The sequence below is a fragment of the Helianthus annuus genome, chromosome 13, assembly GCF_002127325.2.
Source record: "Helianthus annuus cultivar XRQ/B chromosome 13, HanXRQr2.0-SUNRISE, whole genome shotgun sequence".
Taxonomy (NCBI): domain Eukaryota; kingdom Viridiplantae; phylum Streptophyta; class Magnoliopsida; order Asterales; family Asteraceae; genus Helianthus; species Helianthus annuus.
In genome coordinates, this window is record NC_035445.2 from 121,462,163 (window position 1) to 121,474,021 (window position 11,859).

General features: G+C 34.3%; 1 protein-coding gene and 1 long non-coding RNA gene across 9 annotated transcripts; both read left to right on the forward strand.

Moving 5' to 3' along the window:
• Nucleotides 1–1,341: 1,341 nt before the first annotated feature.
• On the forward strand, nt 1,342–5,636 carry LOC110899131. The gene is made up of 10 exons (XR_004875821.1): nt 1,342–2,157; nt 2,536–2,642; nt 2,732–2,907; nt 2,989–3,082; nt 3,749–3,802; nt 3,871–3,959; nt 4,250–4,311; nt 4,402–4,486; nt 4,566–4,810; nt 5,412–5,636. It is a non-coding gene; the product is annotated as an uncharacterized LOC110899131 (long non-coding RNA).
• Nucleotides 5,637–8,416: 2,780 nt separating this feature from the next.
• LOC110899133 (heat shock factor protein HSF30) lies at nt 8,417–11,508 on the forward strand. Of its 8 annotated transcripts, XR_002569947.1 has the most exons (5): nt 8,418–8,857; nt 9,746–10,576; nt 10,649–10,714; nt 10,780–10,909; nt 10,990–11,508. XR_002569947.1 is itself a non-coding variant. In XM_022146010.2 (3 exons), exons 1-3 carry the CDS (start codon nt 8,525–8,527, stop codon nt 10,650–10,652), a joined length of 1,044 nt encoding a protein of 347 aa, XP_022001702.1. In that variant the 5' UTR covers nt 8,417–8,524; the 3' UTR covers nt 10,653–11,508. The 8 variants fall into 8 exon arrangements, 3 of the variants coding, with proteins under 3 accessions (XP_022001702.1, XP_022001701.1, XP_022001703.1); XR_004875820.1 differs by having other exon boundaries at nt 8,417–8,857; nt 9,746–10,452; nt 10,780–11,508; XR_002569945.2 differs by lacking the exon at nt 10,649–10,714 and having other exon boundaries at nt 8,417–8,857; nt 9,746–10,452.
• Nucleotides 11,509–11,859: the final 351 nt, after the last annotated feature.

The following is an 11,859-nucleotide window of genomic DNA, read 5'->3' on the forward strand; positions in this document are numbered from 1 at the left end:
ATGCGATTTCATAAAAAATTATCACATGCGAAATTGTTACAAAAAACCAACATGCGATTTCAATGCGGGATGAAAGATCTGACGGCTGAGATTGACGCGTACGTATTGTACGATAAGGGCATTTGCACAGTACACTTTCTATATATATATATATATATATATATATATATAGGTAAAGGGTACTGTGCAAATTCCCTTATCGTACATTACGTACGCTACAATCTCAGCCGTCCGATCATCTTCCCGCAATGAAAATCGCATGTTGTTTTTTTTTTGTAATAATTTCGCATGTGATAAATTTGATGAAATAGCAGGTGTTTTTTTGTAACATTTTCGCATGTGATAATTTTGATGAAATAGAAGGTTGTTTTTTTTGTAACAATTTCGCATGTGGTAATTCAATTTCACATGTGATAATTTTGATGAAATAGAAGGTTGTTTTTTTGTAACAATTTCGCATGTGGTAATTCAATTTCGCATGTGATAATTTTGATGAAATACCATGATGTTTTTTGTAACAATTTCGCATGTGTAATTTTTGATGAAATCGCATGTTAAAAAACCAACATGCGAAATTGTTATAAAAAAACAACATGCGAATTCAATGCAGGAAAATGATCTGACGACTGAGATTGTAGCGTACGTAATGTACGATAAGCGCATTTGTTCGTTAACCTACCCCTATATATATATATATATATATATATATATATATATATATATATATATATATATAGGGTAAGGTTCATTCGAGAACCACCTTATTGCGAGAACAGCGAGAACCAATGTGAACACAACCTAAAATAGCTAAAAAAACCTAAAAAAACCCTAAAAAAAACCTAACCCCCACCCCCACTCCCAAAAACCTAAACCCCCCACCACCCCCCCCCCAAAAAAAACCTAACCCCCCCCCCCCAAAAAAAAAACCTAACCCCCCCCCCCCCAAGCTAATTGCTAAAAACTAAAACCCTCAAAAAACCTAAAAAAAAAACCTAACCCCCCCCACCCCCCACCCCCCCCAAAAAACCTAAACCCCCTCCCCCACCCCCCCCAAAACCTAACCCCCCCCCCCAAGCTAAAATGCTAAAAACTAAACCCCCAAAAAACCTAAAAAATCTAAAAAAATAAAAAAAAAATCTAAAAAAAATCTAATTTTTTTTACTATTTTTTATGTTCAAATTGCTACTTTTAGTAGCCAAAAAAAATTTTTTTTTTAAAAAAAAAATTAAATTATTTTTTTTGATACTAAAAGTAGCGATTTTTATATAAAAAATAGTAAAAAAATAAAAAAAAAATTGGGTGTTTTTTAGATTTTTTTAGGTATTACTGTTTGTGTTCACACTGGTTCTCGCGGTTCTCGCAATAAAGGGTGGTTCCTAACGGATCTTTTCCCTATATATATATATATATATAGGGAATTGATAAATCGAAAATCCACCTGAGTTAAAGAAACTTAGAAAACTTCATCTTCACCATCCAACTCATATGATCAATGGTGGATATTAAAAATTTATAAAAAAGTTACTTTTTTTCAGAAAAATGTTGCAGTCTGACAAAAAAATGTAAAATTTTTACACTTTTCTCTCTCCTCTTTCAACTGACAAAAAATGTGATAAGTGTTTTGTTACATAAAAATCTTGCTGTAAAAAAATGTAAAATGTTTTTTACGCACATTACAAAATAAAACTTTGTAAATTATCTATATCTATACTATATTAATAAGCATATCCAAAGGACATCTTAAGGTCATTGAAATTTTCTTAAAACACCCTAAAAGCATGATGTACAAGTCTTTTAAGCATTAGAAAACATCTCTTTCCACCTATACCCTTTTACTAAAATAACACGGATACATTAGATACATTAGGGTTTCAAAACATTTCAAAATCACCCGCTCCCTGTTCCTCTCTCTCTCTCTGGCGATTCCAGAGATCTGGATCTAGGGTTTTTCTCCAAGGCGATTCAAGATCTAGCCTTTCACATTAACACCAGATCGATAAACAAATCTCATTCTCCATTCAGATCTCAATCTCATCTCGCACCTGCTCTCTCTCTCTCTCTTCAACCTTGGTGATACGGCTGCTACTCAGAAGGATCTTACATCTGGTACTACCGTCAATGTGTGGTGGTGGTTCTGCGACTCTGCAATGAGAACGAGTAATTTTTTTTTGCTGAAAGTTTTCTCAGATCTACTGTACTACCGTCATTTTTTTGAGGATTTTTGTTGTAGATGAAGACACGAACCATTTGTGATTTTGTGTATTTTGGTTTTATCATCTGAAAATATTGGACCTTTTTTTTCTGATATTGAAGTTTGAGGTAAATATATGTCTTGGTTTCTTGAAATAGTTCATGTTTATCAAGATTCTTGTTCAACTTTGGGAGATTCTTACTTTTCATGTAATCTGATTAAAAAAAAATTCTGATTTTTGTGTATTTTGATTATTATTTCATCTGAAAATCCAAACCCTTTGGGGGATTTATACTTTTTTTTATATATTCTGATTCAATTTTTTTTTATTTTTGGGAACTGAGAGTCTAATGGAAGGACCGGAGTCAAAGGACTGGCTAAAGATTTGCGATTCGTTGAACGATGTGAGGTGACTAGCATTGTTCCACTCTGAGCTCCTGCTACCGATCTTGTATGTAAAAACCGATTCTTTTATGTATGATGTTGGTCTGAAGAATTATGTGGTTTATTAATATAATATATGGGTTGTAACTTATACAGGAAAAAGGTCGTGATGGTTTTAGTGAAATCAATGAAGAATCCAAGAAGTGCTTAATGCAAGACTGCAATCATGGCTGCTTCTGATCTTTTCAACAAGTTCTATGAATTCGGTTTTGCATCCACATTATGGAACGTTAAAATCATACTATGAGACACTCCCAGATTCAGATTTAAAGGTATCTCTTTCATTTTGTGACCTTATATCCTCATTTATATGGAAATTTTGCTCAATCTTTCTGATTGGATTTATTTTTTAGTGCAGAAATTATGTGACGAAGGTTGATAGTGTGGCAGAGTAGGCACATGAGGAAGTAATCCATGTATAGGTTGGGAATTGTGACTCGTTTGTAGGTAAACATGCCAGTTTGGGTTATACATTTACTGTTACAAGTTAAATGGGTAAAATGAAAAAAAAAAAAAAAACTAAATTTGAGCTGGGTTAATAGCTTAAAAGGGTTGAAGATTCTCAACATGATTGACCACCCATTTTTCATTCTGACTTGAGTCATTGACCTTCTATCCAACCTGACCGACCACCCATTTTTCATCTCAACTGACATTATTTTTTGTTTACTTAATCTGTAAAAAAGTGATGGACCGAGAAAAGAAAAAACAGTTTTCATCTCAATCCACATCATTGACTTAATGAATCATATGAAGAAGCTAAAAGATAATGGGGAAAATGGTTAAAGTCATCCAAAGTGTTTTTAATAATTAGTTTTGTCATTGAAATTTATGCTTCTCGACTCATAATTGACACGCTAAATAATACAGACAAAAAAGATGTTTTGGTATAGTCGACCAAACCTTACAGCTCCACTTGACCCGTTACTCATTATACCACCTCTAACTCAATTCCTGTTGGTTCATCGCCTAGAATTTAGCTTGAGTTATAGACTTATAGGTCAAAGTTGGTTCAACAAATTTAAAAAGGTTTTCAATAAGTAACATAATTTGATTATGTACTTTCCGCAGCAAAATCAGCTTTGGCAACTACCTAATGTGGATTTTGTGCAGGCCCGGTTCTATTTTCAGTAATTGATATCCGGGAACAGCTACGGTCAGGCTATGGTATGTCTTATGTGTGAGATTTTCTTATCACAATTATAGAAAGGTAATGTCAAGTTTTACTCTAACAGGTCAAATGGAACGGGAGTCGTCCAAATTGTGTCTTTAATGAATAAACCAACTAACTCGCTTAACGTGTTGTTTTGGGTGCACTTAACAGGTTCGTGGGTGACATGTTTAGCCCGTTTATTTTTTTTATAAACAAATAAAATTATTTTTATAACAATTTTTAAAAGATAAAAAGAGAACTGAAAATTCTGTTTGTTCATTCTTGGATTTTATGGCATTAGACACACCAACCTACGAACGTCCCATTTAACATCCCCTAGATAGTCAATTCTTCAACCGTCGCTTTAATCTTTGGTTGATGGTAACCTTTATGTTTTTTGACTATTTTTCAGACTATTTTTTAGGTATTTTAGTTGCAATTTGATTTCTAATTGCTGGCAGGTGGTTGGACGGGTTTAGTGGATGATGAAAACAAGCAGAAAGGCATATTCAATTGCTTGCAGGTATTTTTTTTCCTTCAGTGTCAAAAGCTTTATATTCTTTCAATAACAATATATTAATAATAATATAATTTTCAATACTTTTGAGACCAGATCGGACCGGGAACCACGTATGCTGCCATTCGGGTTGATGGCATTTGGATCGACTACCGAATCGGTTTCTACGTATCCGTTCCCGGTGGGCATTTTTCATGTTTTTATTCTGAGTTTCATGTGAAGTTAAGCTAACTATGTGTCTGTTATGGAAACCATAAAAGTTAAGATGGCCGGTTCTTGGAATCGTGATACTTGCTGCGGTTGTCGGAAGTCAAGCTATCATCACCGGGACGTTTTCTATTATCAAACAGTGTTCGGCATTGGGTTGTTTCTCGAGGGTCAAAATAATCGACACATCGCCTACTAATAAGCACGATCAAATCTACATTCCCGAGATCAATTGGACTTTGATGCTTAGCCATCACAACCGGTTTTCGTGACACCAAACATATAAGCAATGCAGCAGGTACTTGACCCGTGACCCATTGTGAGTTAGTTTCATTGTTAAGCATTAATTATAGAGGTGGCAGTTTGAATGTGTTTAGATATAAAGCGGCCAATGGGGTTGTACTTGATAACGGGTCAAAATAGGAAAAATTCTTATTAGCTAATAATGAGATGGGCCGACAAATGCTTACAACATCCCAGTTCTTTTAATCTAAAATTCATGTTCATACATTATTTCATGACAGTTAAAAGGAGTATGGACTATAAAAGTGTTGGGTTGAAAGAGAATGCTTTTAGGAGTAGGATTAAGATATAATAAAAATAAAATGGGTCGAATATATTGGTGATATATCGCCGAGATTGGCTGCATAGAAAATAAGGTTATTTATGAAGATAACTTGTAGCCATCCTCTTCCAATTTACCGGTAGTCACATTTAAATTAAAAATAAAACCAGCTCACCCGTTTTGGGTCAAATGGGTCGAGATATTATCTTTGGGGCCATCTAGCATAACTTCTACATGTTCATGTTCCTTTTTATGATTCTCATCTTATTGTTGACACTTTTCAGTCTTTTATTCCCTGATTGCATATAAGTTTGTTGACTTTTATCTATTGCAGGTAGACAAAGGTAGTAGGTGTCGATCTTCTTACCAACTGTAACAAATAGATGCTGACCAAAAGAGTGATTGTCCTCTAAATGAGATAAAAATCATGTTCTTTTTTATGCTACATCAAATTAGAATATTTAGTAATCTACATTATAGAAAATCACACAGTTACATCGTTGATTTTTTGTCTTTATGTCCTTTTTCTCTAATTTCAATTTGAATCGCCAGTATACATCTACATCTGTTATCAATTTTTGTCATTCCTTTTTATTTAATGGGGATCCATTAATTAAATAACTTTACATATCGGATCCATTAGTTGTTATTTTCATACTACAAAAGGTCAATTGGGTAATTTATAGGCATGAGGCAATAGAGTGTTAATGCTATATTTCTATGAAATTTTTAATGATGATTTGAATTTAAAGGAACTGGTTTTCAGTTTCCAACTTCATAGTTTATGACAGACTAAACTGGGCTATTTCGACCCACTTGGATTATGTCTTATCTTTAACATGACAAATGATATGAGCTAAAGGAGGTGACTAAATAGAAAATGGATCAGATTGTTTAAAAGCTGTAATCAAATACATAAAAACTCCTACCAAGATGAGCTAAAGGCCTTAACTAAATAGGAAATGGATTAGATAGTTTAAAAGTTGTAATCATTATCATCATACTTAGTAAATCCCACTAATAGCAAAGCAAATGTAGGGTCTGAGTAGGGTAAGATGTAGACATCCTTACCTATACCCTGTAAGAATAAAGAGGCTGTTTCCAGTGAGACTCCTGACACGTTTAAAAGTTGTAATCAAATACATAAAAACCTCCTATCAAGCTTCAGTATGAAGGATTCAATTTATATAAACTAAGTTAGTTTGCATAATTATATCTAGCACATTTTTATATATACAATAACAAATCGATGGGGAAGAATCTGTGTGTGAGCCAACCCGACAACCTGCTTTGTCTATGATAAGAGAATGACAACTACCAGTGATCAAGATGTTAAAGGTTAAGTAATCAGTTGGTTATTGACTAGAGGAAACCCTATGAGAATGGTGATTTTCTTTACGATATGTTTTAAAATGTTAGTAAAGGGGAAACTTGCTAATAGACTAATGATAGTATTGATCAAGTGCTCCTTATGAAACACTTGTAGATGGATTACGAGTCTTTTGGTTATTTGTTGGCTTTCAAATTTAATTTGTAAAAAGTGTGTACCAAGTGGCATTGATATAGAAGATAAAAAAGCCAACGATTTAGGTGCTTCTCTCCTAGGGCATACAAGATTGGCGGCAACCCGCCATATTTAATGTATAAAAAAACTTTATATGTTAAATATGGCGGCCTTCCGCCAATAACCTGTTTCTTGTATGCCCTATGGAGAGAAACATCCATCTTCCTCCTACAAAGCAAATAAAAATTATAAAAAACGTTATCATGAGATTAACAAAGAAACAAATAGTTGTAGTTTTGTTAACAAATTTGTAATGTTCAGCATATTGCATTTCGTATTTGTATCGATTAATGAATTATGGTTAAAGAATTATGTACTTATGATTGATTTAATAGAAAGATTGATAAACAAACAACTAAAAAATTAATAAAAGTATATCACCAAAGAATCGATAAACTAATAGAAAAAAAAGTGCCAACATATCAGAATAAGAAAACTAACTTAAGTACTATACAATATATCACGAGACGACTGATAAACTAACGGTCAACGAGTATCCTATTGTAAATCGCCACTCCCGCTGCATCGCGCGGGTAAATGGCTAGTAAGTTTTAAAATCCATACACTTCATATAATATAAAAAATATTGTAAAAAACAATAAAAAAGTGTTACAGGTGAGTTACAAAAAATGCGAACAACTAAAAAAATATAACACATTCTCTATCCTCTCTCCACTGTTACGAAAAGTGTGTCAGTGTCAGAAAATGTTGCAGGTTTCAGTAAAAGTGTTACAGCGAAAAAGTGTAACACGTGACAGCATGATGTCCATCCATTAGGTTTTCAAAGTTTTTGCAACTCACATGGGATTTCCCTATAATTCCACTATATATACACACACACATACTTAAACAAAATTATAATGGGTATACAATCCGGGAAACGAGTAATCGGGTCAGGTAAATTAGTATATCACCAAATTCTAACCTCGTCCCAAACCCGATTGGCCCGACCCCACACTTATCCCCAATGTGTAGGGTTCGAATCGGCATTTAAAACATCGCAAATAAATACACAGCTTGTTTTCAAATTATTGATTAAACAAACCAACCTTACCGCATTCCAATCATTTTTTACTAATAGTTTTCTAAAAAGTTTATCACAAATATAAATCAAATTTAAAAAAGAAATCTAGATACATATATTTTATTTAGATTTTTTACTAATACTTTCCTAAAAAGTTTATTAAAAAATACAGAGTAAAATGCCAAAATGGTCACTAAGTTTAGATCACTTTTGCTACATCCGTAAAAAAATGAAGCCTTTTGTACTTAGATCCCGAGGTTTCATTTTTGTTGCAATTTCCATCCAAGTGACAAACTGGTCAGAAATTTCTGCTCTTTTTGTCATTTTCCTCATTTAAATAGAGGGTAAATCGTCATTTTACGCTTGAACTCCATGAGGAACTCCATCATTTAAATGAGAAAGTGACAAAAAAAAACCATAAATTTGTAACTTAATTTGCTAATTTGATAGAAATGACAACAAAAATAAACCCTTAAAGACCCTGATTAGAAAAAAAAATTCATTTTTAAACTGAAAAAAAAAATAAAAAATAATAAAGTGAGCTAAACTCAAATACCATTTTGACATTTGCTAAGAAAATAAAAGTTAAAAAAAAAATCTGGATACATATATTTTATATAGATAAATATATAAATAAAAGTTTAAAAAATCCAGATACATATATTTTATTTAGATATTTTAGTTGATATTTAGATATTTTTGGTGATTGTTCTAAGAAACATCCATTACCTGTGTATCTAGAACCTTCCACTCCCTCTTCTTTTATCTCCCACCCTCCACCAACACTCTGTTCACACACATTTCACACCACCATTATACTTCCCAAATTCATCATCATCCTAACAAACTCTGCAGAACAATGGAGTTCAACACAAACCTACAACCCAAACCAACAGTAAAAGAAGAAGAAATCACATTCATATCGTCCGCAACAACCGTAACCGCTACCGGTTCATCGTCATCGTCTTCTTCACCGCGGCCGAAGGAAGGCCTGCACGAGGTAGGTCCGCCACCGTTCCTCACGAAAACGTTTGATATGGTGGAAGATCCGGCCACCGATGCGGTGGTTTCGTGGAGCAGAGAACGGAATAGCTTCGTTGTTTGGGATTCGCATAAGTTTTCCACAAATCTGCTACCGAAGTATTTTAAGCATAGTAATTTTTCTAGCTTTATTCGCCAGCTTAATACTTATGTAAGTATTTTGTTAGTTTTATTCTGCTGTTGATTGATAGGTATTGTGTGTAGCTTGTAATGCATCAAATTGGCGATGTTTTAGTCTCCGTGTTCGGTTAATTTTATCAATTTGATATGAGTATTAGTTGTTATTCTGCTATTATTAGGTATCGTGTGTTGCTTGTAATGCATCAAATTGGCGTTTTGCTGTTATGTTTTAGTCTCTGTATTCGGTTAATTTTATCAATTTGATATGAGTATTAGTTGTTATTCTGCTATTGATTATTAGGTATCCTGCGTAGCTTGTAATGCGTCAAATTGGCGTTTTGCTGTTATGTTTTAGTCTCTGTATTCGGTTAATTTTATCAATTTGATATGAGTATTAGTTGTTATTCTGCTATTGATTATTAGGTATCCTGTGTAGCTTGTAATGCATCAAATTGGCGATTTGTTGTTATGTTTTAGTCTCCGTGTGTTCGGTTAATTTAATCAATTTGATGTGAGTATATGATTAGTTGTTATTCTGCTATTGATTGATAGGTATGGTGTGTTGCTTGCATTGCATCAAATTGGCGTTTGTTGTTATGTTTTAGTCTCCGTGTGTTCGGTTAATTTTATCAATTTGATATGAGTATTAGTTGTTATTCTGTTATTGATTATTAGGTATCGTGTGTTGCTTGTAATGCATCAAATTGGCGTTTGTTGTTATGTTTTAGTCTCTGTGTTCGGTTAATTTTATCAATTTGATGCGAGTATATGATTGGTTGTTATTCTGCTATTGATTATTAGGTGTCGTGTGTTGCTTGCAATGCACCAGATCGGGCGTTCTAGGTTTCCAGTAATTCTGTTGTCATCCATTAGGATAACTTTATTTTGTTACTGAATTACGAAATTTTGTTCATAATAGGGCTTCAGGAAAGTGGATCCAGACAGATGGGAATTTGCAAACGAAGGGTTTCTAGGGGGTCAAAGGCATCTGTTGAAGACAATAAGAAGAAGAAGAAATGTGGTTCCATTGGCCCAACCGAAACATGAATTCGGGCCGTGTATTGAAGTAGGCCAGTACGGGATAGAAGAAGAACTCGAAGGACTTAAAAGGGACCGCAGTGTATTAATGGCGGAAATTGTTAGGCTGCGGCAACTACAGCAACAGTCAAAAGACAAACTCATATCCATGGAAAACAGATTAAGAACCACCGAAAGAAAACAACAAAACATGATGGGATTCCTCGCAAAAGCGTTTAGCAACCCCGAGTTCCTCCAGAAGTACATGGAAAAATACGCACACAGAGAAAAGGAACAGATTGAAGTCGGTCGTAAACGGCGGTTGACAATGACACCAAGCGTAGAGAATTTACAAGAAGTCGGTGGACCAGATGGTGATATTGGTATCGAAAGCATACAAGATCCGTTTCTTGCAGCCACCGTTGAAGGTGATTCAAGTAGTTATGTTGGTAATCAAGATGAATCTCATGACAATTTATGGGAAGAACTGTTGAATGTGGATCTGCCGGTCGAAAAACACCCTGAGGAGTTTCTTGATGATCTAGATGCTCAAAAGCTTGATTGGGATGATGATATGCAAGAGTTGGTTGATCAGATGGAATATTTAAGGTCACCGAATCTTTAAATAGATTGTTGTTGAGAACTTGAGATTTTTATAGTGTAGAGTTTGTGGGTCGGTACACCTCCACCTCCTCTAGAGTACAAGTCAAAGATGCATGTGATCGATTCTAGTGTATGATCTATTTCCTAGTGGTATTTGAATTCTGGATATATGTTATGAATCTGATGTTTGTATTGTATACAGCTAGGGAGATGGTGGAATTGTGAGGAGGCTAAGCTGCTGTTCTCTTGTATCCTTTTTGTTGTTTGGGTAAAAGTAAACCAGTCGTATAACTTTAACTGATCACCGCTGTTTGATTCATCTTTTATCTGCAGGGGACAAAGTGTTACAAAGAGAAATCGGAGTGTTTTTCATTCTTAAAGAGGTAAGACCCGTGTTCGTAGATGCAATGGGTTCGCTTGAAGAATGATAAACTTCTAAGTAGACATGGAATGAAGATGTGAGGTTGGTGTTATGCATAAGTTTTAAAGATGTCGGTTTGTTTAGGCAATATTGCAATGTAATATCAATAACTTGATATGAAGGTGGAGGCTTTCTGGTTAAGGGTTTAAGTTTCAAGGTTTATGCAGATGATTTTGCTTTAGGGTTTAGGGTTTATGTTAACGATTCTGCTTAAGGCTTTATGGTTCAGTACTGGTATTTTATCACACGGTTGGCGGTAATTGCATCCATCAAGTGGTTATGTAACTTACGAGATTAAGCCATCAATTCGATCGTAAGTAGGTTCACTGAATGCTTTGTCTGTTGTTAAGAATTTAGGATAGTGGTTGTGTAATTTGTAGCAAGATTGGTTCATGAGGGGGGTGTGTATGTTCTCAAGCAAGCAGGGCATGTGGTGGCATCAATGAAGTGTCTTTTGATATAACAATAACCAGATTGAAGTTCAACTTGCAAGACCACCAACCATAGTTCATAGGCCCCATGATAGCAAACCTATTGGTTTTCTTGGAGTGTTGAGGCTAGAGTTGATTTTTATTAATTTGTCTTGTATGTTGTGTGTAAATGTTTGCAACTAGTATTTTGACACGCCGCCCGTTGTTGCATCTTAAAGTAACTCGAACTTATACCGTTAAATATTTGACCCGACTCGTTTTCGAACAAAATTTACGTTAAAACGGAGACCAACTGAAAACGCACATGAAAATAAGCACGAAAACGTATTATATTTACTAATTACCGAGAAAATTTATGTCGAAATGTAAACCAACTTGGATTCCTAGCGAAACGTACTTAAAAATAAGCACGTAAAAAAATAGTGTTTTTTACGTTAAAGAATGTTATACGCGTTGCGGCGGAGTCAAAACGTAAAGTAATTCGAATTATATCGTCTAGTGAAAACGTATCATATTTGACCTAGTGAAAACGTATCATATTTGACCTGACTAAGCTCAAGC

Excerpts from the sequence above, each read along its gene's own strand:
- LOC110899133 (XM_022146009.2), top strand. The coding sequence starts at position 8,525 with ATGGAGTTCAACACAAACCTACAACCCAAACCAACAGTAAAAGAAGAA. Across the intron at positions 8,858-9,745 it reads TTCGCCAGCTTAATACTTAT|GGCTTCAGGAAAGTGGATCC; the intron begins GTAAGTATTTTG and ends TGTTCATAATAG. Across the intron at positions 10,453-10,779 it reads GATCAGATGGAATATTTAAG|GGGACAAAGTGTTACAAAGA; the intron begins GTCACCGAATCT and ends TTTTATCTGCAG.